General features: G+C 35.4%; 1 protein-coding gene and 1 pseudogene across 4 annotated transcripts in view; one reads left to right on the top strand and one right to left on the bottom strand.

Annotated features, from left to right (window-relative positions):
* The window catches only part of LRRIQ1 (leucine rich repeats and IQ motif containing 1), a 219,676-nt gene that overhangs the window by 82,904 nt on the left and 108,773 nt on the right, over positions 1-27,999 (bottom strand). For all 4 annotated transcript variants that reach the window (XM_047743254.1, XM_047743252.1, XM_047743253.1 and 1 more), the window contains one exon: positions 25,974-26,075. In XM_047743254.1, the coding sequence (XP_047599210.1) occupies positions 25,974-26,075 (102 nt within the window). The remainder of the gene's footprint in view (positions 1-25,973; positions 26,076-27,999) is intronic.
* LOC125107816 (heterogeneous nuclear ribonucleoprotein A1-like) lies at positions 5,820-6,783 on the top strand (annotated as a pseudogene).

Raw genomic sequence — 27,999 nt, 5'->3', positions numbered from 1 at the left:
GTTGGAAAATTAGGCACAGATTTTATTTTTAAGTTTTATTTTATAATAAGAAACCGGGCTATTAAAACTATGTAACCAAAGCTGGAGTGCGTGCACTGGAAGGCCCCTGCAGTCTTTTACAACTTTTCAGAGGCCTCGGTTGTGAACTGGGTTTGCACTCTGCCAGCAGAGCAGCTCTGACCCATGGAGAGCACTCCTTCAGATCAACACTGCCTCAGGCCTTTCTGCTTTCTCCAAGAAGTCTTACATTTCAGGCATCAAGTTGAATTTCTTCTGGAGATGATTAACCCAAACCCATGACAGATTTTTTCCAAGATATCCAACCCCTTATGTTTATTTTATCCTGGCTCTTTTTTGGATGTACTGGACACAAGTAACTTACTCATTTTACATGTTAAAGGGCTGGTGGAGAGCCATTAATTCCCTTAAAAAATGAGAAAATACTTCAGTGCACTGGGCTCTATTGTGAGAACTCACATTAAATACATGATTTAAAATTTTAAGAAAGATGTTTCTCCTCTACTGTAGAATTTTTAAAAGCATTTCATCACATCCCAAGATAGGGATCTTAGACTTTTCGGGAAATGCATTCTCGTGGTGTATTAAAAAACATAATGTTAGAAGGATCAGTTACTGTTTCCATAAGCCCGTTTGTAGGGGGTTTCAACTAACCTAAATCTTGGCACACACAAATTTAGTTAATAGTCAAATAAAAAGATATAAAAAGGGTCTATTCTCCTTCTTATATACCAACCCCTGTCATTGTTCCTACTTCTACATTTTCTTATTATTATGGGTGAGATGAGTTGGAGGAAAATAATTCAGGTGTTTTACATACTTCTCACAGGAAAATATTTTAAACTCAGAGGTGACTGGATGACATTTTTAGAGATGACTATTAGTATTTTTTAAAGAGGAACATTTTTTCTTCTTTGAAGAAACAGTGCGAAAGGGTCAGATTTTTATAGATTTTTTTTTTTTTTGGGAGAACACATGCAACTCTCTTAGGACCCAAGTTTCCAAATGCAATGGCATTTATGACCATTCAAGTTAAAATTAAAATATTTTAAGCATTAAAATGTTCAAATGTATAAATTATTAACACATGCACATAGCAATAGAAAAGCTTACTCAGTAATATATTTAAACATTTACTCTCCTAAAATTGATAGAAATATCAAAGAAAAAACACATAGTTAAATTTAAGGGATATAGTATCTGTTAAGACAAACAATTTAAGGAAAAATGTATAAATTCCAATTTAACATTGCATGCTAAAAATAAGAACTCATTTTATCAGATGGAAGTCTGTATATATGAACATGTACAAATATATGAGAATGGAAACAAGTACAACATGAAATTGGAAAGCTTCAAGTTACACACCAGCACAAACACAAATAATTCCATTTAAACATAAGCATCTCATTCATAAGTGGCAATTTTGAGAGATCTGCAACTTTGAGCTTGATAAAAACTTTGAGTTTAGCATTTGGATGGTGATAAAATGTCGGCTCTACAGTAAATAAGTTTTAATTTCTTAAAATTAAGTGTAAATGTTATTTACCATAGTAATTCATCTAATTAATTTGTAAATAGTACTTGATATGATCTTTTCTCCTTAAATAGGAAAATCTCATATAGAACTTAAGGTCACTGATACAAAGAATTACAGCATATAGTTTAGAAAACTATGAGGGATAATTTATTTCTATATAATATTGATAACACCTCAAATTTGTGAAAAATTATAAATCTTAGGATCACAACAATTACAGAAAATCAATTCATTGTTTCAGTTCAGCAATTCTGTGTTTGTTTCTTCTATTCTTCTTGAATAAAATTGCAAAATAAATTTTATCTTTATAAAGCATATATCAATACCTGAATCAAAATATTTTATCTCCGAGTGGGGGATAAAAACTAAGTTAATTTTTATAATTAGATTTATTACTGGAATGTTTAAAAATATCAGTTTCTTCTTTAATTCATGCTTCAATAGGCTACCTAAGTTCAAGACCTTATACAGAGTGAAGAAAAGAAATGACAAGAGATAGCATATACACTGGGGGTGGGAGGTTAATGCCAGAAGTGTGACTGATTGATTGATTGACATCACTTGAAAAATCTGGATTAAAGCTGCCTATCAAATCTGTCCAGCTAAAACTTAGAGTAAAATAAATCATTGACCAGAATCTGTACCTTGTCTATTCACTCAAGTATATGCATTTACCTTCACCTGGAAAATCCCTTTCCACCTAAAAGTGATCAGCTAAGCAGGATAATACATTTCCCCTATACACATACCCCATATTTTAAAGTATAATGTTTCAAAATGTATCCAGTTACTATAATCAAATTCTAACTTGTACAAATTTCATTGTAAATGGCTACCGTTCCTGATAATAACAGCAGTTAAAATGTATTGAGCTTACTATACATTAGGTGCTATTTCCAGCATTTTACATATACTGATCAATTTGCTCACCTCTCAGAGATAGGCATTATTTAAATCATTATGCCAATTTCATAAAGGAAAGAGACATAGAAAGGTTAACTGGATGACAAAGTCATACCTCTGGCAAGGGGTGGAGTTGGGGTTTAAACCTAGATAATCTGGCCCTACTCTCTTAACCATTAAGTTGAGTATCATTTTATAATTAAAATAATGATTTGTAAAAATCTTGCAGAAGGTAGTGAAGCTGTGGGGAAAACTCATGGGAACTCACAGTTCTATTAAACTACTATAAAATCTTGATGGAAAATAGAATTATTTAGTTTTCTAGAAACATAAAAAACATACCTTGACTTTAATATATTACTCATCTCTATCCTTCCAGAAAATGTTAAAAAAAAAAACTATGAACTTTAAAAATGAAGGGATACTGTTTATAATGATGAAATTTTTCAAGATCCAAAGCCTCACAGCTGGTGAAGCTTAAGTAGGAAATGATTAAATGAATTCCAAAGTTTGCTAAATAGACCCGAAGGGTGGCTGAGGCAGTGGGACCTAAAGCTTGAATGTGAACACTGAATGAGTTGTAAGTTTAAGTTGGGAACAGGCCAATATATGACTTTGAGTAATAGCAATTGGCAGGAAGAGTGTTTCTGAGAATCCAAAGATATTTTTTTAAAGTCAGAACTGTTTATTAATTCAACAAATACTTACTGAGTGCCTGGTATATTTGAATCTAATACTGCTGCTACATTTTGGGGATGGGAGGAAACAGAAATATGACTAAGACTGGATCCATGACCTTGGAAAGATTTATAGTCAGGGGAGGAAATAGATAAAAACATATAGTTATAGGACAGTATTAAAGAAACATAGGCAAAGGCCTACAGAAGGTGGCATTAGGAATGATGTGCGGATGAAATGACATTTATCTGAGTCATGAAGGATAAGAAGTCTGAAGCTACAAAGGTGATTAAAAAAAACATCTAAGTTATATAGTATAGATACAGTACAGAAACAGTTCAATATGGTTAGAGAATATTTTAGGGAGTGTGGAGATGATACAAGGTAGTGCTGGCGAGGTAGGCTGGGAACTGTATATAAAGGGCATTGTATGCTTCAGATTTTGGAATTTGTTCTAGAGGAAACAGAAAGGCATTGTAAGATTTTAAACAGAGGCATGCTATAGCAGAATTGTAGTTTTTGGTGTTTTTTTTTTTTTAAGCAGAATTGTAATTTAGAAAGACATTGCAATACAAAGCGATGACAGCATTTACAATACTGACAGATTGTGTGGATATTAAAAAGCGGGCTATCACAATATTTCAAGGCAAGAGACACTGAAGACAGTAGCTGATGTGGGGTGGTTGTTCATATTCAACAAATAAGAAGGATAACAGATTTAAAAATGATTCTGATTTTTCCAAGTTGAGTAATTCTAGGTAGAGTGGAATGAATACACACACATCATATTAGACCTGCTGGGTTTGAAATTCAACAGGGGGAAGGATGGAGATAGACATTTAGTTGTTACTGCCTCTAAACATTATAATGTACATGAGAGGATTAGGTGTTATATCTTTTTTTAACTTTATTTTTTGTGTGTGTGTTCCTAAAAATTCATTGTTTATGCACCTCACCCAGTGCTCCATGCGATACATGCCCTCTATAATACCCACCACCAGGCTCAACCAACCCCTCACCCCTCTCCCCTCCAAAACCCTCAGTTTGTTTCTCAGAGTCCACAGTCTCTCAGGGTTTGTCTCCCCCTCCGATTTCCCCCATCTCACTTCTCCTCTCCATCTCCCAGTGTCCTCCGTTGTTATTCATTATATCTTGTTCATTTCATTATGCCACTGGAATAGGTCTGATTTATACTTTGATGATGTTTGCTTTTGCATATTTATGGAAGTGTAATATCTGACAAAGTAAACATAGGCTATAGAAGTAAATACATATGTGGCTTGAATATACAGTAGGGTCAGAGACAAAATTTCATGAGATACTGATACTTAAGGAACTGATACTTAAGAAGACAGCTAAAAAGGAGTGGCAGAATAAACAGGAGATCCAGGAGAGAGTGGGGATGAAGATGAGAGGGGAAAAGAGAAGCTCCAGGGAGAGAAATTCTGGAAGAAAGGGCAAGTAAAGTGAGGGCAGAAAAGAGGTCCTGAGGTTAGTAATTGAGAGGTAAACATTGATTACTGTATGGAATGTAGTTTGAGGGGGAATGATGAAGATGTATAGTCTGCATAAATTTATAAAAGTATCATTGGTATATGAGATGATACATTTCAGTTTATTCACTATGCTTGCGTCTCTCACTAGACTGACCTTCCAAAGCAGGAACTGATTTTTACTTGTGCCTCCAGTCTCAGGTACAATGAAAGAAAATAGAAGCTCAAAGATGTTTATTGAATAAATGAAAAATGCAGAATGACTAGAAGGTGGGGAATAAAGTCCCTGACTAGACTGTCTATGGAGGCTGCTAAGTAAAAAAGAGAGGTGGGTGGGGTAGTAGCTTGAAAAGGGTAGAATCACATTTTCAGTGGCAGACATGCAACTTATTCATATGTTGATTTTAAAGAAGTTGGTAGATACAGTAGTAGACAGAAATCTAAGAAACAAAAGACGGGATATTACTAAACAGTATCATGGGATCAGGCAGAATAATATCCAAAGCAGGGGCGAAAATTTTAGCCTTGGAAAAGATGTGGGAAACCACTTATTGAGAGAGAGAGAGAGAGAGAGAGAGAAAGATTGTTGAAGTTTGAAATTGCTAATTGAAATAAAAATAATGACCTGCCGCATACTGAGGACTGTGCTAAGCAGTGATTTCACTCCTCACAACTACTCTATGAGATAGGTGTTATTCTTCCCATTCAATAGATAAGAAGTTAAACATACCCATACCTTGTGGCCACTATTTCTTTGCCTTTTCTCCCTACCCTACCATGTCCACTGTATTTACTCCAGTCTAAGCTACCGTCTCCACGCTGGACTACTGCAGTGACCTTTTAACTGGTCTTACCATGTTCACTTTATTTCCTTTCTGTTCTTCACAACACGTGGTTCACAACCACTACTTAAAGAACACATCTGACCATTCCATCTTTTGCTTACATTGACTGTTGTTCTTGGAATATAGAAAGACAAATCCTCAACATGGACCAGATGGGACAGACTGAAATTGCTCTGTGCCCTGCCAACTTCATCTCATTCCTTTTTCTCTGGTCATACCAGCCTTTGTTCAGTTCCCTGAATGGCATAGGCTATTCTGGTCTTCAAAATCTTTTAGTAGCCTTTTTCTGCCCATGGACCCCGCCAAGTAAGCATCGTTAAAGTCTCCCCTCCCACCGCCGTCATGTCTAAGTCAGAGTCTCCCAAAGAGCCTGAACAGCTGCGGAGGCTCTTCATCGGAGGTCTGAGCTTTGAAACAACCGATGAGAGTCTGAGGAACCATTTTGAGCAATGGGGAACACTTACGGACTGTGTGGTAATGAGAGACCCAAACACCAAGAGCTCCAGAGGCTTTGGGTTTGTCACATATGCCACTGTGGAGGAGGTGGATGCAGCCATGAATGCAAGGCCACACAAGGTGGATGGAAGAGTTGTGGAACCAAAGAGGGCTATCTCAAGAGAAGATTCTCAAAGACCTGGTGCCCACTTAACTGTGAAAAAGATTTTTGTTGGTGGCATTAAAGAAGACACTGAAGAACATCATCTAAGAGATTATTTCGAACAGTATGGGAAAATCGAAGTGATTGAGATCATGACTGACCGGGGCAGTGGCAAAAAGAGGGGTTTTGCTTTTGTAACATTTGATGACCATGATTCTGTAGACAAGATTGTCATTCAAAAATACCATACTGTGAATGGCCACAACTGTGAAGTAAGGAAAGCGCTCTCTAAGCAAGAGATGGCTAGTGCTTCATCCAGCCAAAGAGGTCGAAGTGGTTCTGGAAACTTTGGTGGTGGTCGTGGAGGTGGTTTTGGTGGGAATGACAACTTTGGTCGCGGAGGAAACTTCAGTGGTCGAGGTGGCTTTGGTGGCAGTCGAGGTGGTGGTGGATATGGTGGCAGTGGGGATGGCTATAACGGATTTGGTAATGATGGAAGCAACTTTGGAGGTGGCGGAAGCTATAATGATTTTTGGCAATTACAACAATCAATCCTCAAATTTTGGACCCATGAAAGGAGGCAATTTTGGAGGCAGAAGCTCTGGCCCTTATGGTGGTGGAGGCCAATACTTCGCCAAACCACAAAACCAAGGTGGCTATGGTGGTTCCAGCAGCAGCAGCAGCTACGGCAGTGGCAGAAGGTTTTAATTACTGCCAGGAAACAAAGCTTAGCAGGAGAGAAGAGCCAGAGAAGTGGCAGGGAAGCTACAAGTTACAACAGATTTGTGAACTCAGCCAAGCACAGTGGTGGCAGAGCCTAGCTGCTACAAAGAAGACATGTTTTAGACAATACTCATGTGTATGGGCAAAAAAACTCGAGGACTATATTTGTGACTAATTGTATAACAGGTTATTTTAGTTTCTGTTCTGTGGAAAGTGTAAAGCATTCCAACAAAGGGTTTTAATGTAGATTTTTTTTTTTTTGCACCCATGCTGTTGATTGCTAAATGTAATAGTCTGATCATGACGCTGAATAAATGTGTCTTGTAAAAAAAAAAAAAATCTTTTAGTAGGCCTATACCTTGGCCTGGACGACTTGGACTCCATTTGCCTAGTCGCTCCTACTTGAACTTCAAATTCAGTGTCACTTCTTCCCTTATATGATTGGGCTAGTTTCATAAAGAGTACCCCTTACTTTCCCTCCATAGAACTTTATTCAGTTTGTCATTATATATGTACATGGATATTTATAAATAAACCTTACTCCCATCTCTGCCAGATAGTGAACTCTATTACCCATTGTCTGTGTTTATTTCATGCACTACTGTATCTTCATCTCTTTGTACAATGCCAACCTCATGGTGGATATTCAGTAAATATATATTGGTAGATTAAATAGGGAATATAAGGAATTAAGTCTTAGTCCACACATTCTAAAAGCTAGGATATTCTTGTATCTTCCAAGCATTTTTATTCAATGTATCTAATGACTTATGTGGTATATATTATTTGCTCCAATTAATGAATGAGAAAATTTAGTATAGTAAGTTAAATATCTTCACCAAAATTACATAGGTTTGGACAGGATCCAAACTTAGTTCTACCTAATTCCAAGCTAGAGTATGTGTTTCTGCTGGGATGGAGAAAGCAAAAAGAAACAGATGAGTTAAAGACTCATAAAACAAACAAACAACACTAGGCAAATGATTTGATACAGAGTCATGAAAAACAAAGCATAAATATTATTTGTAACCCATCTATAAATATTCCAAACTAACCAGAAATTACTATCATTGTTAGATCTCCTGGTCTAAGTCAATGTTCCTTTAGATTTACCTACATATTCATCCTACCTCACTCTTCATTATTTCTTATATCTCCAAGATTTCAGCTGGAATCCTTTTCCTGTTGCTTGAAGAATATCCTTTAGTATTTATTTGGGCTTGGTGTATCAGTGAATAATTCTGCTTTGCTTGTTTAAAAATTCTTGTTTTACTTTAATATGTTTTCATTTATTAGCTTTTCATTAAAAACCAGACCCTTTAATGTATGATTTTAAAAAATATCTCACTTAATCATTAGGAAAAAGCATCAAGGTTATATATGACATATTTTTAAGAATGGAAAATGGTTATCCCCAGTTCTGCTCCTCTCCATCCCCAATTTACACTCTTAGAGACAATCCTATGCAACCATCTTTGTCATTTCTTTCACTACAGGTTTGCATGAATTTTGATGTCCTTATTTTTGTGTTTTCACATTACCTATTGACTTCACAGTAGGAAAGAGGAAGATTAAGCACTTTTACAACATCTCTACTATACACATATATACCTTTGCTTACCATTTCCTAAAAATCTCATAATTTTTGTTTAGACCATGATTCAGTGTTCATCTTTTTAGAACTTGTAAACACATTTACAGCTCAGCCATATATGGTATTGGAAAAGAAGAGTTAATAGCTTGTACTATGGTTTTCCTCTAGACACAGGTAGGTATGAGGATTTGAACCTCATGTCAAGAAATTATTAGAATTTAAGCTATGCAACATGAAAGATCAATGGGAATGCAGCCGTATCAGACCAAGGACTTTTACCTCACATTTGATATTGTTTATTGAGCAAAAGCAAGTAGTATGAATGAGATGCAACTGAACCAGAGAATTGGGAGTTGGTTATATACCCCTAAGTGGACTAGGTTATTAGTTGAGAAGACTGATTATAAAAGCTGTTAGGATCCCTAGAGTTGATGGCTTCCCTTAACTGAAGCGTCCACAGACTTACAGCCTCATCATTCATGCCTACGTGTTTCCTAAGTGAAGGAGTAGGACACTAGATGCTCTGCCAAGGTGTCACAATGTCCTCTTTATATTAACCATGCTTTGTGGTTTCCTCTCCTTTGTCCTTCCTTAAAGCTAGGTAAATTTAGTGTTGCGTGAAGCCTATTGTGTTTCACGAATTTAAGTGTTCACTTGAACTCAAACAGCTGCTCATAGAAAAAAGTAGCACAGCAGTTACAGATAACATCTTACATCTTGTACAATTTTTTTTTGTTTTCTCACATTTAGTTATCTCATTTTTTTTACATTTAATTAGTTTTCTATGTGTACTATCATTTCCAAATTCCCTATTAAAAGGCTACATCTACTATACTTTCATGCATTAGTATTCTATACACTTATCTATAGGTTACTCCAAAACTCTCTTCCTGAAGTATATATCTCCTTTCAAATATGTTTGAGCACAGAGACAATCAGAAAGAATTTTTTTTTCTCTGAGACATGGTACATGATGTTTTCTCTCATCTTGGCATATTTATTCTCTAAATCTGTATAAGTTGTCATCCCAAATCTCTCCTCCCATCACTGTAAATATTCCTTTGTCTCTCTCTTTGCTAGATTTCATGAATTCCTTTTTCATGGTTGACCTCTTCATTTTTATGGAGTAGTTCCTCCAGTACTTACTGAGCAAGTTTGCAAGGGAGATAAATTAAGACTTGGCATGTTTTATATTTTTAAATTTATTAATAGTTTGTATGTTTACAGAATTCTAGGTTGGAAATAACTTTTTCTAAGAATGTTGAACATACTGTTCTATTATCTTCTGGATTCTGAGGTTAACTTTGGGAATCCAATGCCTTTTAGATAACTCATTCATTGCATGTTCTCTTTTTCTTTCTGGAGGACCTTTTGGCTCTTACCTTTGTCCTCAGTTTTATGACATTTTTCAAAGACATTCCAGAAAGATGGGTTTATTATCATTTGTTTTCCTAACATTCAATGGGCTCTCTTGTTATAGAAACTGGTATCCTTTAGTTTGGGGAATTTTTTGGAATGATTTCTCTGATCAATTTTTTCAATCTATTTGTTGTTGAATGTTCTCTCTTTTTGGATCTCCTGTTATTTATCAAGGGTTGGACCTCCTGGAATAAGTCTCTTCTCTACATTTTCTCTCATGTTTCACATCACTTTGTATTTTTGCTCCAGTTTCTGGGAAATTTCTTTTAACACTATCTTCTAACACTATCTTCTAATCTTCTGCCAAGTTTTCATTTCTTATATCGTGTTTTTATTTTCAAAAAGATATTTTTGGTTCTCTAACCTCTCTTTCTTATTATACTTTTTTCATGCATGCAATCTTTTTTTATGTCAGTGACAATATTCATGGTGTATCTGAAGAATTTTTTCACCTGGTACATGTCTGTTCAAGTTATTACATTTATTAGTTTTTTCTCTATCTTTCATGTTTTACATTTCAGGCCCTCATTTGTGTGCTTATAGTTTACAGTGGTGGTCTATAAAGTTGATAGGAAACTCTGTACTAGTAAATGAGAACTCTTCTGAAACTTTCACCTTAAGATGACTTACCTGAGTCTTATATTGGAAATATCTAATGTTAAAATTTAGATGTTTCCTCTTGGACTTATAAGAATCTCCAGAAACACTCTTGCAATCTCTTTCCTGGAGGTTAAAAGCATGTTGCTATGGAATGAATGCTTGTGTCTCCCCAAAATGTCTATGTTGAAACCCCAATTCCCAGTGTGATGGTATTTGGAGTGGGGTCTTTAGTAGGTAATTCAGGCTAGATTAAGTCAAGAGAATGGGGCATGAAGGGATTAGTGGCCCTGTAAGAAGAGGAAGAAAGAGATCTCTTCTGTCCAAGGGGAAGCCATATGTGTACGTAAGAAAGTGGCCGTATGTAAGCCAGAAAGAGAGCTCTCAATAGGAACTATATCAGCTGGTATCTCAATTTCGGACTTCCCAGCCTCCAGAACTGTGAGAAATAAACTTTTGTTTTTTTAATCCACCCACTTGAACTGACTACAAAACATGATTATCAGAATTTTGAGAGCTGATTAGGGGAAAGGGTTGGGGCTTTAGTACTTAACATGTATAACTACACTTACGCTTCTTAGTTTTAGCAAGGTGTCAAGGATGTTCCTGAGTTACAGATTCTGTTTTATTCTACCTAAAAAATTTAACTTTAAGAATTTTGCACAGGTAACCCAGGTCTCTTCACACTACTTCCATTGAGCCTTATATCATCAATTCCTAAACTTTTGAGTTTAAAATAGTTCTCATATTTTATTGCTGCTTTGAGTTTTTGTTATTTATTACTCATATATTTATGTTCTTGTCTAAAAAATTATATTGCTGCTGCACCTTCCTTATATTCCTATATTTGTTAGTATGTATCATAAAAATTATCTTTGCTGAAGGTTTAGTGAGGGTTTTCAGATCCATCACTTTTAGCTAGAAAGCCTTATATTGTCATTTAATTCTCAAAATGTCATGAGAAGTAAAGACTGGTGTTCCCAGTTACAGATGAGAAACAAAGATATGGATCATATAGCTAGTGAGTATCTACACACAATTCAAATTTGACTTCTCAGTCCAAATCCATTGCTAATCTCATGAAGCCTTCTTTAGATAGAAGATGAATCTTCTTAATGATGAACTTTCTAAGGTATTGTAATACTTCTTTGAAACTTTGATAGGATTATTGACTATCTCCAAAATATAGAAATTTTCCTATGTAGCAAGTAGGTCGATATCCAATACAGATGGGTGGAGATTTTTTTTTTTTTTCATGGAGCAAGGGACAATACAGATTTAAAAAAAAAAAAAAAGAAGGAAAGAAAAGGTTGCCATGGGCTTCCTCTCCCAGAACCATTACTGTTGCCCACTTTCTTTGTGAAGTTATTTATTTATTTATTTAATTTTTTGAAGATCTTATTTATTTGTCAGAGAGAGAGAGCACACAAGCAGAAGGAGCTGCAGGCAGAGGGAGAAGCAGGCTCCCCACTGAGCAAGGAGCCCGATGTGGGACAATCCCAGGACCCTGGGATCATGACCTGAGCCAAAGGCAGACTTAACCGAGTGAGCCACCCATGTGTCCCTCTTTGTGAAGTTTAGCTCAGGAATCCAAGTGTTTTCCTCCTCCTTCCTTGTGGCTATACAAAGAAACAGCAGGTGGGGAACTGGGTGATATGAGTGCCTTGCTTTCATTTTTGAAGATAAAAGTTTTGCTGGGTATAGACTTTCATGGTGGAACTTACTTTCTTTCAGTACTTTGAGGACATCATTACACTTGTATTAGTCAGCCTGGGCTGCCATAACAAAATAGCACAGACTAGATGCTTAAACAACAGAAATTTATTTTCTCACAATTCTGGAGGCTAGAAGTCTGAGAACAAAGTGCCAGCCAGTTTAATCTCTCAGATGCCTTTCCTTGGCTTGCAGATGGCCACCTTTTCACTGCATCTGCACTTACCCTTTTCTCTGTGAGCATACACTCTTGATGTCTCTTCCTCTTTTGATAAGTATACCAGTCCTACTAGATTAGGGACCCACTCACCTGACCTCATTTAACCTTAATTATCTCCTTAAAAGCCTTATCTCCAAATATAATCAGAGGTTTAGGTCTTTCAACCCCTGAATTTGGGGAGGGGCACAACACAACTGTGGGGCACAACAATTGTCTTCTGGGTTTCATTGTTTCTATTTAGAAACCAGCTTAATTATTCATTATGATTGCTCCTTTGAATAATAATAAATATTTTTCTCTGGCTCCTTAAAGAAATGTTCTCTCTCTCTCCCCCCCCCCTTTTTTTTTTTTTAGCAATTTTACTATGATGTGCTGCAGTGTGGTTTTCTTTGTATGTATATATGTTCTGAGGTTCGTGGAGTTTCTTAAATCCACAACTTGAAGATTTTCATCACTTTCAGTAAATTCTCAACCATTAACTTTTCAGATATTACTTCTACACCATTCTCTCTCACCACGGCTTCTTGGACTGTAATTACACGTGTATGAGACATTTTTGATGTATTTCACATGTCTCTTCTCTTTTCGCTATTTTCCATTCTCTTTCATTTCATGCTTCAATTCAGAGCTATTCTATCAGAGCTCTTTTCCCTTCTAGCAGCTCTCTTCTCAGTTTTGATTAATCTGTAGTTCAATCTAATTAGTGAGTTCTTAATTTCAGTTGTTGTGATTTTAAGTTATACAGACTTTCCTCTTGGATATTTTTATAGGTTTAATATCTATCACTTTTTTCAGATGATATGATACTATATGTGGAAAACCCAAAAGACTCCACTCCAAATCTGCAATAACTTGTACAGGAATTCAGTGAAGTGTCAGGATATAAAATCAATGCACAGAAATAAGTTGCATTTCTTTACACCAACAAGAAGACAGGAGAAAGAGAAATTAAGGAGTCAATCCCATTTATAATTGCACCTAAAACTATAAGATACCTAGGAATAAACCTAACCAAAGAGGCAAAGAATCTATACTCAGAAAACTATAAAGTACTCATGAAAGAAATTGAGGAAGACACAAAGAAATGGAAAAATGTTCCATGCTCATGGATTGGAAGAACAAATATTGTGAAAATGTCTATGCTACCTAAAGCAATCTACACATTTAATGCAATCCCTATCAAAATACCATCAACTTTTTCCGAAGAAATGGAACAAATAATCCTAAAATTTATATGGAACCAGAAAAGACCTCGAATAGCCAAAGGAATATTGAAAAAGAAAGCCAAAGGTGGCGGCATCACAATTCCGGACTTCAAGCTCTATTACAAAGCTGTCATCATCAAGACAGTATGGTCCTGGCACAAAAACAGACACATAGATCAATGAAACAGAACAGAGAGCCCAGAAATAGACCCTCAACTCTATGGTCCACTAATCTTCGACAAAGCAGGAAAGAATGCCCAATGGAAAAAAGACAGCCTCTTCAACAAATGGTGTTGGGGAAATTGCAATTGCACTACTGGGTATTTACCCTAAGGATACAAACGTAGTGATCCGAAGGGGCACGTGCACCCAAATGTTTATAGCAGCAATGTCCACAATAGCCAAACTATGGAAAGAACCTAGATGTCCATCAACAGATGAATGGATAAAGAAGATGTGGTATACACACACACACACACACACACACACACACACACACTATATATATATATATATATATATACACACACATACATATACATACACAATGGAATACTATGCAGCCATCAAAAGAAATTAAATCTTGCCATTTGCAACAACGTGGATGGAACTAGAGGGTATTATGCTTAGCGAAATAAGTCAATTGGAGAAAGACAACTATCATATGATCTCCCTGATATGAGGAAGTGGAGATGCAACATGGGGGGTTTTGGGGGTAGGAAGGGAGGGAGACAAACCATAAGAGACTCTTAATCTCACAAAACAAACTGAGAGCTACAGGGGGGAGGTGGGTAGGGAGAGGGTGGTGGGTTTATGGATATTGGGGGAGGGTATGTGCTATGGTGAGTGCTGTGAAGTGTGTAAACCAGTGATTCACAGACCTGTATCCCTGGGGCTAATAATACATTATATGTTAATTTAAAGAAGGAAAGAAAGAAAGAAAGAAAGAAAGAAAGAAAGAAAGAAAGAAAGAAAGAAATGTAAAACGCCTAAGAACCATTGATTCGTCATATTTGACCAATATGACCATTGATTGGTCATATTTGAGCATCACTAATACATGCTATTAAAGTGAAAAAAAAAGATTAATGTTTGAGATGATAAGAATTAGCCAAGTGAAGAGATTTCCTGCAATGCACAGGACAGTGAATCTTGCTCATCAAAGGAAGCAGCACATTCAAGGACATTAAATAAGAATCCTGCAGTTCCATCTATATTTGAAGCTATTTAAAGGTCCTTTATGTTTTTATTCATCAAAAAAGTTTATAAACCATCAATTATACATTAGGTATTATCCTAAGGGCCACGAATACTACAGAGCTTAAAATTTAGCAGGAAAATAGTAATTCAAAGAATAGTCATTGTTGCAAACTGAGATATTCATAAACAGATCAGATTTTATGAATATTCATACCCTTGCCTACTTTGACCAATATTGAGTCTTGCTCAGTAGAAATAAGATTGCAAGCATCTCTTCTTTAGAGCATGACTTTCAGGTATTCTTTGGTTGCTTGCATTTATTCCACCATTTTTAATGTTTAATCACATTGGCACTTTTAGCAAGTACTCTATACAGGGTTGGAAATACAAGACCTACTTTCAAACAATCTACATCATGTGACTCTGTGCCCTAAGCTGGTATTAAAAGGAAGAAAGCTGGAGAAGAAAATGCTTGTAATCATACAATAAAAAATGCCACAAAGGAAGATGGATTAGAAATACTCTGAAGTAAAAATTGTAGAAGTTAAAGGCTTTTAATGTCTTCAATGCTCAAAAATTTAATACAAAAATATTTGAACATCTATGATGTAAAAGGACATATGGTATGTGTAAATCTTCAGTTTTATAAGAGGAGAAATAGAAAGCATGCCAGTGATGACAGCATCAGACGGGGAATTAAGAAAACCCAACATTAAAATCAAGTAAAATGTCCCAGGGAATGGAGGACCTAAGACAAAATTTGCCTTTCTGAGAAGGTTGTTGATCCAGATCTAATTCTTTTCCTGACTTGTCTAGCTTCTTTCCTTGGCTAAAGCCCAAGTCTGAATTTGGCATTGGTTTAAAAGTAGCAAATTTTAAAATTTCAGCAGATTAGGGAAAGAAATCATTTAATTTATGTGTAAATAAGAAGAGTAAATGAAGCAAAAATATAAGTTTATTTTGGGGCTATTTGGAGATGTCCTCATCCATCTGAAAATTAAAATAGGTGACTAAAAGTATGATCACCCTTAGAGCCTAATAGATTTGGTCCTTAACAATGGTGGGTTATCATAATAACATTAAAATAATATTAGGTAAGACAGGAGCTAATTACAAGGCACAAATCAGATATATATCACACCATGTTGGTACTAAACTGTTTCTTAATTTATATTAATACAAGCTATGAGAAACCACTAAAGGACAAAATTGAGTATTTGTTTCCCAGAGTTTTATCTAATTTAATAATTAGTCTTTATTTTTTTCCTAAATATTTTGATTCTAAGTTTGTATATACATTTCAGGGTTATCCAAGAACCTTCGCCCTTCAGTGTCTGCATCTTATTTGATTTTCGCTAGCACTATTTTGATAAAGAGATTATCTCCATTCCCTTCCAGCCACTTACTCTCTGTATGACCTTGGGCAAATCACTTCTCAAACTCTAAAAGCCAGTTTCCTCATATTGACAGTTTTAATACATTCTTCAGAGTTTTTGAGAAGATTGAATCAGAGAATTTAAGTAAAACTCTTAGCATAGTACTTAGCAAGAAATACAATCTTACCAATCACAAACAAGACCAAAAAAAATAGTTATACTTTTAAAATGACTGTTCCCTATGATTACAAGTTTTGAGCATTTACCTATGTATTTATACTGTGGATTCAAACATTTCACAAGTAGGAACTTATGTAATCTCCAACAACCAGGTACTATTAGTATCCAATTTTACATGTGAAAAACAATTCTAAACAGGGAAGTTAAATGATGTCCTCAAGGCCAGAAACCAAAAATGGTGGAACCAAGATTCAGACTGTGTTAGACTAACTCAGGAATCTAGACTTAAATCCATTAAGCTAGGCTTCTTTTTATACCAGTGATAGCTATAGAAGAGTGATGTCAGGTTCTAAATTGAGCATTTTAACATAGAAAAGGAAACTTGTTGGGATATCTTTAAGGTAATAATCAGGAACGTGTTTCAAATTCTAAGGTAGGATCAGATATTGAAACCTAACTAGAGATTATGGGTGATACAGAGTAAACCAAAACAGTTATCCAACATTTAATAAATTATAAATAAACAAATAAATCAAGTAAATCAATGCTGAATCTGTAAAACTCTCACGCTCTTAGTCATGTCTCACAGGAATAACTGACTGATACCTAACACCCAGCGCATGTATGATGTTACCTGGGGAACAGGTGTTGTCAAAGGTTCCCCAGACTTCATTAGGCTAAAGCTCTAAATTTGGCAGCTAGACAAAAATTGTCAATATTTCATGAATGTTGTAAAATATTCAAGATTATTTGTACAGTTTAGAGTTTAAATAAGACCAACCAATAAAAATTTTACAGTAAGCTTTATTTCTTCTTCATAAATAATCATAAATTATATAATTTAAGTGAATAAACAGAAAAATATGGACAAAAATTATAGTATTAATTACTATCACCTAAGATTATTAACAAGGATAGAATTACAATTAAGACAGAAATGATTAATCTGTTGAATTAAACTTAAAAAATATATTTACAGAGCTAGAAAAAAGAATCCTAAAATGTGTATGGCACCACAAAAAATGCTGAATAGCCAAAACAATCTTGGAAAAGAAAGATAAAGCTGAAGGTATCACAATTCTGGACTTTGAGCTATATTACAAAGCTGTAGTCATCAAGATAGTATGGTACTGGCATGAAAACAGAACAGACACATAGACCAATAGTACAGAAAAGGAAACCTAGAAATGAACCCACAACAATACAGTCAACTAATCTTCGACAAAGCAGGACAGAATATCCAGTGGAAAAAAGACAACCTGTTCAAAAAATGGGGTTGGGAAAACTGGACAGCAACATCCAGAAGAATGAAATTGGACTACTTTTTCACACCATATACAAAAATAAATTCACAATGGATGAAAGACCTAAATGCAAGACAGGAAACCATCAAAATCTGAGAGGAGAACACAGGCAGTGACATCTTTGACATTGGCCATAGCAACCTCTTACTTAAGGAGTCTCTTGAAGCAAGAGAAACAAAAGCAAAAATAAACTATTGGGACTTCATCAAAATAAAAAGCTTCTGCACAGTGAAGGGAACAACCAACAAAACTTAAAAAGACAACCTATGAATGGAAGAAGATATTTGCAAATGCATATCTGATAAAGGGTTAGTGCCCCAAATCTACATGTTGCACCTTGGTGGCCTAGTCGGTTAAGCGTCTGCCTTCAGCTCCAGTCCTAATCCTGGATCCTGGGATCCAGCACCAAGTGGAGCCCCACATGGACTCCTGGATCAGCAGGGAGTATGCTTCTCCCTCTCCATCTGCACCTGTCCCCACCGGGCTCATGCCTGTGCTTTCACTCTCTCACTCTCAAGTAACATCTTAAAAAAAAAAAAAAAAAATCTATAAAGAACATTATCAAACAACACCTAAAAAACGAATAATCCAGTTAAGAAATGGGCAGAAGACATGAATCGATATTTTTTCCAAAGAAGACAAACAGTTGGCCAACAGACACACAAAAAGATGCTCAATATCACTCATCATCAGGGAAATACAAATCAAAACCATGATGAGATACCACCTCACACTTGTCAGAATGGCTAAAATTAATAACACAGGAAACAACAGATGTTGGTGAGGATGGGGAGAAAAGGGAACCCTTTTACACATCTGGTGGGACTCCAAACTGGTGCAGCCACTGTGGAAAACAGTATGGAGATTCCTCAAAAATTTAAAAATAGAACTACCTTATGACCCAGCAATTGCACTACTAGGTATTTATTCAAAGGATACAAAAATATTGATTCGAAGGGACACAGGCACCCCAATGTCTATAGCAACATTATCAACAATAGCCAAGTTGTGGGAAGACCCCAAATGTCCATCAACTGATGAATGAATAAAGAAGATGTGATATATATACAATGGATTATTAACTCCGTCATCAGAAAGAATGAATTCTTGCCAGTTTGCAACTAGGTGGATGGAGCTAGGGTATATTATGCTAAGCAAAACAAGTCAGTCAGAGAAAGACAAATAGCATATGATTTCACTCATAGGTGGAATTTAAGAAACAAAACAGATGAACATAGGGAAAGTGTGGGGGAAGAGAGGAAAGCAAACCGTAAGAGATTTAATGGGAGAGAACAAACTGAGTGTTGCTGGAGGGAGGTGGGTGTGATTGGGTAAATGGGTGATGAGTATTAAGGCGGGAACTTGTGATGAGCACTAGGTATTACATGTAAGTGATGAATCACTAAATTCTACTCCTGAAACCAATATTATGCTATATGTTAACTAAAATTAAATAAAAACTAGAAACAAAATGAAAGGAGGGTATTTTGTAAGGCATGGTCTATTAAAAGGGAATAATTCTTAACCTTACATCATTTAATATAATTTGATATTTCATTAAGTATTCCTTAAATTTAAGTGCATTTTTTTTTTTTTTGCCTACTAGAGGATATGCACCATCCTTTTTGTTCTGCTGGTGACATTCAGAAAAAAAGCAGCAATAATAAGAATTTTAGTACTGTTTATAAGACAAATCATGGAAACTCCTATAGATAATATTGCAAAGTAGAGAAGAAAGGATTTTTAAGTTCAGCTTTTAAAAAATCAGATACTGTTATTATAAAATGGGAAGAGAGAAAAATAGTCAAATAATACTATCATCTAATTTCAACAAAACAAAAGGAAATAATACAACATTGCTGGCATGCCATTGTGCTGAGATACTGTTCCACATAGACTCATTCAGTCTATGATTATCATTCAGTCTAAACCTGCAATGAAGTTTAGTTCTAATCTCCCTCACTTTGGCGGGGGGAAGGGTAAGATGTCTAGCTATTAATTTTACTTGAATTTTTAAAGGAAAAAGTCCCTCCAATACTCTAAAATGAAATTGTGGTGATAGATGTATAATTGCAAATATATTGAAATGGATTGTACTCTAAAATTATGTAAAATGTGCATTTTATATAATTGATATTGTATCTCAAAAGACCTCATTTTAAAATGTACCCTCTACTGGGAAACTCGAGTGAATCAGGCTACTAATGTGGAAGATGACTGGCTTTCCTGGCCAGTTAGGAAATAGTGTGAATCTAGGAGGCTTGTGAGCCACAGCAGCAGGTAAAGATACCATGGGATTCAATCTGGCCAGCAATGATCAAATAACCTTTGCCTCACTCTTTCCTCTTCAAAAAAAAAAAAAGAAATAAACATATTGGTTGAAGAAAAAAAGTTCTTCTGTGTACAACTGTTTTTGCCAAGCCCATTCCTTCAAAAACAACAACAACAACAACAAAACAACAACCCTGAAAATAACTATCAATCACTAGAATATCTGGTATACACATAATGACCATTAAGTGAAATTAATGAAATGCCAAATGTACTTGAGGTTTCAAAAAAAAAAAAGTAAATTAAACACATTTCATATGGAGAAAAGTAAATAAAAGACATACAACTTCATATTATGAAGTACAGATAGAAATGTTCCATGTTCTACAGGCCACTTTCTTTCTATTGCTATTTGAACTATTCCTCATATATTTTATATTAGTACACAAATCTGTAAATAAACCATACATTCATATATACTATTCTAGATGATAACATGTCTTCACATTTCACAGAACAAGAGATAATGCAGTCGAATATGCTGGGATAGATTTCTCCCTTCTGATTCTGAGATGCATGCTAATTTAAAGGGCAAAAAATGCCCTAGTTATTTTTCTTACTAGGCACTGCTTTCTAAAGTAAAAATGCTTTTATTTAACAGGTAATAGCTGTGCAATTGTTATTGATTTAGTAGACACTGTTCTTTCTTTTATAGTGAAATGATGAAATTAAATTATAATGAGATAATTGTTTAAAACCCAAGCTTTATCTTATATTGAAAACATATTTTAATTGTATTAAAATACTAATTGACAAGTATTTTTTTGAAATATTAGTTTTTGACAACTTTAATGTCCATCAAATTTTTAAAATGTTTTTCCAAGGAAACATTTTAATATTAAAAAAGTAGAATGGTAGAACAAATCTCCATATACCATCATCGATTGATCCAACAGTTTCAATACTTTGCTACACTTGTTTTATTTATCTTTTATGTATATATTTATTGTAATACTTTGAAGAAAATTCCAGACCCCATGTCTCCCACTGCTACATATTTAATAGGCATCTATAGAATCATATAAAATTGGTGTTAATCAATTTTTTCTTTAGTTTGAGACATTACTGAATAGAAAAGTTAAAGTGTCTACTTGCAACCATGCTGGTTTTTTTTTTTTTCTTTTTCCTGAAATGTGTTTTATTAAATGAGAACTTAGTATTTGACAAGTGAAAGACCCCTGACTCCATGAAGTCATGCACTGAGCCTGGAGCATCACCCCCTCCACGACCCACCCATTCCACCCTCGTCCCCGTGGGGGTGTAGGCACCACCCAGAACACCGGCATGGGAACGATATTCGAGCTGAGCCGCCTGCCTCACCATTCACGCCAGGGCCAGATTCTAGTCCGGTGACTCTGGCATCGGAGACCCATGTCCAGGACAATCGGGGGCACATTCCTTAATGAGTGGAGGTCATGGCGTGGGGCTTCAGCAAGTCCTGTATATTTTCAGCAACACCTTATTTTTCTCCCCAAGATACAAAGTGCTGTTTAGTCCCCACCAAACCCAGGACAGCGAGTGAGGACCTGTTCTTCCCACTGAGTGGGTGGGAAAGCCGAGTCCTGTGGGTGGGATTGGACTGCAGGGCCCCTGGTGGGGGGAGGCTGGCTCCCCTCCGTGTCAGGGTCTCTCCACGGTAATGTCTGGCTGCTTTTAAATCTCTCCCCATGACTCTGGAAGAGAATAACGAAGCCTTTGCCTCAGAGCAGAAGGTCTCGCTCAGCCCACGGGCCCCAGAGCAGGCACAGCACACGACTGGCCCAGCGACCCTCAATCCTCTGACCTCTAGCGTGCAGATGAGGAGAAGACGGGGTCAGGCCAGTGATCTTGCAGTTAGATGAAAACAAAACAAAACCCTGGCATGCCCACATCTCCTCACACCCTGCCAAGCAGAGGTCCAACTGTGCCTGAGACCAGTATCTCCAACACGTGCGCACCAGAATGCCCTGGCAGACTGCGGGCCCCACGCCCCTGGAGTATAATAATGCATAACTTTTAAGATTTATTTAAAAAGTACAGAAGACAAAATATTAAAAATTCCAAGTGGTTCACTTCCATTCAAGTATATTTTTCTTATTAGAAATTATAATCCAAAAGTATAGATAAAATGATGGACATTTTAACATTAAAGAGAAAGCAATGGCAAATGTATGTCATGTTTATTTCTCTGATACATTTAATAATTTGTTTGATAATATAAGTCCATAATTCTTCCAAATGCTGAAACCAGAAATATAATCTTTTATTTGTTTTTTTTTAAATTAACATATAATGTATTATTTGTTTTAGGGGTACAGGTCTGTGAATCATCAGTCTTACACAATTCACAGCACTCACCATGGCACATACCCTCCCCAATGTCCATCACCCAGCCACCCCAACCCTCTCATCCCCCTCCACTCCAGCAACCCTCAGCTGGTTTCCTGAGATTAAGAGTCTCTTATGGTTTGTCTCCCTCTCTGGTTTCATCCTGTTTCATTTTTTCCTCTCTTCCCCCATGATCCTGATCCTCTGCTTGTTTCTCAAATTCCACATATCAGCAAGATTGTATGAAAATTGTCTTTCTCTGATTGACTTATTTCGCTTAGCATAATATCCTCTAGTTCCATCCATGTTGTTGTAAAAGGCAATAGTTCATTTTTGATGGCTGAATAATATTCTATTGTATATGTATACAACACATCTTCTTTATCCATTCATCTGTCGATGGACATCTGGGCTCTTTCCATAGTTTGGCTATTGTGGACAATGCTGCTATAAACATTGGGGTGCACATGCCCCTTTGGATCACTACATTTGTATCTTTGGATATAATACCCAGTAGTGCAATTGCTGAGTCATAGGGTAGCTCTATTTTCAACTTTTTGAGGAAGCCCCATACTGTTTTCTAGAGTGGCTGCACCAGCTTGCATTCCCATCAACAGCGTAGGAGGGTTCCCCTTTCTTCTCATCCTCGCCAACATCTGTTGTTTCCTGACTGGTTAATTTTAGCCATTCTGACTGGTGTGACGTGGTACCTCATTGTGGTTTTGTTTGTATTTCCCTGATGCCGAGTGATGTTGAGCAATTTTTCATATGTCTGTGGGCCTTGGATGTCTTCTTTGCAGAAATGTCTGTTCATGTCTTCTGTCCATTTCTTGATTGGATTATTTCTTCTTTGGGTCTTGAGTTTGATACGTTCTTTATAGATTTTTGGATACTACCCTTTTATCTGATACATCATTTGCAAATATCTTCTCCCATTCTGTCAGTTGTCTTTTGGTTTTGTTGACTGTTTGCTTTGCTGTGCAAAAGCTTTTGAACTTCATGAAGTCCCAATAGTTCATTATTGCCCTTGCTTCCCTTGCTTTGGCGATGTATCTAGGAAGAAGTTGCTGTGGCTATGGTCAAAGAGGTTGCTGCCTGGGTTCCACTCAAGGATTTTGATGGATTTCTGTCTCACATTGAGGTCTTTCATCTATTTTGAGTCTATTTCTGTGTGTGGTGTAAGGAAATGGTCCAGTTTCATTCTTCTGCATGTAGCTGTTTTCCAACATCATTTGTTGAAGAAACTGTCTTTTTGCCAGTGGACATTCTTTCCTGCTTTGTTGAAGATTAGTTGACCATAAAGTTGAGGGTCCATTTCTGGGCTCTCTATTCTGTTCCATTGATCTATGTGGCTGTTTTTGTGCCAGTATCATATCATCTTGATGATTTCAGCTTTATAATAGAGGTTGAAGTCTGGAATTGTGATGCCAGCAGCGTTGCTTTTCTTTTTCAATATTCCTCTGGCTATTTGGGGTCTTTTCTGGTTCCATATAAATTTTAGGATTATTTGTTCCATTTCTTTGGAAAAAGTTGATGGTATTTTGATAGGGATTGCATTAAATTGTAGATTGCTCTAGGTAGTATAGACATTTTCACAGTATTTGTTCTTCCAATCCATGAGCATGGAATGTTTTTCATTTCTTTGTGTCTTCCTCAATTTCTATAGTATTCTATAGAAATATAGAATATTCTATATAGAAATATAGAGTATTCTATAGTGTCTTCTTCAATTTCCTTCATGAGTACTCTGTAGTTTTCTGAGTACAGATTCTTTGTCTCTGGTTAGATTTATTCCTAGATATCTTATGGTTTGGGGTGCCATTATAATAGTATCAACTGTTTAATTTCTCTTTCTTCTATCTTGTTTTTGGTGTACAGAAATGCAATTTATTTCTGTGCATTGATTTTGTGTCCTGACACTTCACTAATTCTTGTATGAGTTCTAGAAGTTTTGGGGTGGAGTCTTTTGGGTTTTCCACATAAAGTATTCTATCATCTGCAAAGAGTGAGAGTTTGACTTCTTCTTTGCCAAATCAGATGTCTTTTATTTCTTTTTGTTGTCTGACTGCTGAGGCTAGAACTTCTGGTACTATGCTGAATAGCAGTGGTGATAGTGGGCAGCACTGCCATGTTCCTAATCTTAGGGTAAAAGCCCTCATTTTTTCCGCATTGAGAATGATATTCACTATGGGTTTTTCATAAATGGCTTTGATGATATTGATGTACAAGGCTGTACTTGCTCAAATGCTTTTTCTGCATCTATTGAGAGTATCATATGGCTTTTTTCCTTCTTTTTTATTATTGTAGTGTATGACACGGATTTGCAGATATTGAGCCAACCTTGTAGCCCAGGAATAAATTCCACTTGATTGTGGTGAATAATCCCTTTAATGTACTGTTGGAACCTATTAGCTAGTATTTTGGTGAGAATTTTTGCTTCTGTGTTCATCAGGGATATTGGTCTGTAATTCTCCTTTTTGTTGGGGTCTTTGGTTTTGTGATCAAGGTAATTTTGGCCCCATAAAATGAGTTTGGAAGTTTTCCTTCCATTTCTATTTTTTGGAAAAGAAAAAGGATTAATTTTTCTTTAAATGTTTGGCAGAATTACCCTGGGAAGCCATCTGGCCCTGGGCTCTTGTTTGTTGGGAGATTCTTGACTACTGCTTCAATTTCCTTGCCAGTTATGAGTTTAATCTGCCCTTTTGATGTGTAAATCCTCTGCCCCAAAAGTGAGTAGGACAAGCTTCAAATATAGTAAAGTATTTAAAATTTGAGTTATTTATAATATATAAAGTAATTTGTGCATATTGGCAGTGAAGTAAATATATTAGACTATCCTTTCCACGTGGGTTCATGTCTACTGATATAGGCTAATATTATCAGTCAGTATACAATTTAAATAAAATTAGTTATATGATGAAACAGCTTTATAAGACTTTCATATAAAAATGTAAGAAATTTAAAATTATATAAGCACTGATACAAATACTAAACTACTATGTGAATGAATCAAAATACTAAATTAGTATTTTAGCTCCAAAAACTGCATTTTGACTTTTATTAATTATATTTTATGTATAATTTTTTTCATGTGTACTTTAGGACTATTGAGGATTTAAAAATTTTATTTTTTTTAAAGATTTTATTTATTTGACAGAGAGAGAGAGAGATCACAAGTAGGCAGAGAGGCAGGTGGGAAGAGGGGGAGGCAGGCTCCCTGCTGAGCAGAGAACCTGATTGTGGGGCTTGATCCCAGGACCCTGAGATCATGACCTGAACTGAAGGCAGAGGCTTAACCCACTGAGCCACCTAGGCGCCCCCCCAAAATTTTAAGTATAATTTTCCATCTTCATCTTTTTCTCCTACAAATATCTTTATTTATTTACTTGTTTTGAGATTTTATTTATTTATTTATTTGTCAGGGATTGAGAGTGAGATCATTAGGCAGAGTGGCAGGCAGAGGCAGAGGGAGAAGCAGACTCCCCATTGAGCAAGAAGCCCGATGTAGGACTCGATCCCAGGACCCTGGGATCATAACCTGAGCCAAAGGCAGCCGATTAACTGATTGAGCCACCCAGGTATCCCATATTTTTTTAAAGCCTTTTGTTTTAATCCCAGTTAGTTAAAATACAGTGTTACATTAGTTTCAGGTGTATAATATTGTGATTCAACAATTCCATACTCCACTTTCATCTAAAACCTTTCTACATATCTATGATTAAACCATACCTTCAAAGTAACCATCTCTTCTGGGTTGTGCCATCTTTGGTGATTTTGTAACAGAAACTTTATTTTCATTGTTTTTTAATAATGCTAGGCAAACCATGGGATCTAGACAAAAAGCAAGATAAGACAAAAGTTCAGCTCTGGCTAATTCCTTCTCTGAAGTGGCTATAATTTTTTATGATACTAAATAGTAACAAACCATTCATATATTTTTGGTTATCTGATTAAGTACATAGCCAATACTTAATATAAAGCACAGAAATACTTGTAATGTGAAAAAATTATAATAAAATTTTCCAGTTATGGCATCATTTTTTATTTGAGGAATTGTTTTACTATTTATTATTATAGCTCCTTTCTTTAATTCTTAAATATATCTACTGGAATAAAGAAAAATTTCCATAAATGCATAGTAGGTAAAAGGCATTATTACAGGAAAAATCATATACTCTACTTTTATTTCCTCTGCATATGAGGACCTGGGATATAGAAGATGTAAGCAAGACAAATGATAAGACAAGAAATAGAAAAAAGATCATTTCACTAATTCTACAAATAAATTAATGGTTTCTCTTTTGTCTTAATATCTTATATAACAAAGAAGTTGTTCTATATACATTTTATAGCCAAGAGCATTCTAAATCTATTAATTTTATGAAATTAATAGGATGATTATAAACACAGAGCCCTATGATTTATTGGTAATGGGGGATTGGTGCAGTTGCAGTTTTTGTTTGTTGAAGAACTGTAAGAAAAGAAAATAGTGATGTAAGTAACAGGGGATAGAAGAAAAAGCAGAAAGTTATGCATTTAAAGTAGGTTAACATAAAACCACTAGTTAAGGCAGCATACATTTTCTTAATATCTTACATTATCTTGCAAAAGGAGACTTTAAGAATCTTTGCTTAAGTAGTATCTAATGCAATATATAATTGAATATGCTAAATGGAAAATTATAATTTAAATAGTATAAAGCCCAAATTACATATTTTAATTAAATGTTAAGGCAGTATATTTTTAGAATGTTAATTAGAAAAACAGAATAGTAGTCGCAGAGTTATTTTTCAAGCATGTGGATACCTAATATTTCCATTAATCTAGCAACAATTTATCATTATTAAGCATGATTTACATGGTTCACAGAGATTATATTTCTCAAGATTAGGGAAAATATTTGTCAATTTTTGGGCATACCTCATAATTATATGTGACCAAAGGTATTTTAAGAGTTGGGTAGTTCTATATGAATTCAACATGACATCAATAAAAATAACAAATATTTTAAAGATTTTTTTTATTTATTCATTTGAGAGAGATACAGAGACAGAGAGAGCACAAGCAGGGGGAGAGGCAGAGGGAGAGGGAGAAGCAGACTCCCCACTGAGCTTTCCTCATTATTATCAAGATTAAATAATATATATAAAATATTTAGGAGAGTTATCTAGCTCGATTCACACAAAAAGATAATTTTATTCATCAGGGGCACATAAAGAGTGCTACATTTTCAATATCCTTTCATTCTAAAACATTGTGATTGCAACCTTAAATTTATTAAAACTTACAGTAATGCAAGTTGAAAAGGGATAATGATAAGAAGCAAGAAAAACAGTAATTCTAGATGGGGAAAAAAATCACTTGATTTTGATAGCCCCTGGAAATATCACTGTGAAATAAGATACTACTCTAACCTCCAAAAATATAAAGTCAAGTAGACATATCAAGGGACAAGTTTATTGTAAAGAGTACAGCTTGTGGTAGTTTTTTCTTGCATTATAAAATCAGTTTTATACATTTAAATCTATTCCTTTGAGATCATCAATGGTAGGATGATGTTGCAGTTTTTAAAATCTTTTATGTCCTGGTATGACTTGCTCAGTGTCTGGGAAATGGGTTTTAAATACATTTTTATAAAATATTTAAAGAAACCCATAAGGAAGCTGAGTTTCTATTACACATATGACTCTGTATTTCATTATCTCATTTAAGTAACATAATCTATATAGGCATTAGAATATTCTTAAAATTATTT

This window comes from Lutra lutra, chromosome 8, assembly GCF_902655055.1.
Source record: "Lutra lutra chromosome 8, mLutLut1.2, whole genome shotgun sequence".
Classification (NCBI taxonomy): domain Eukaryota; kingdom Metazoa; phylum Chordata; class Mammalia; order Carnivora; family Mustelidae; genus Lutra; species Lutra lutra.
This window is presented reverse-complemented; position numbering and strand designations above follow the sequence as displayed.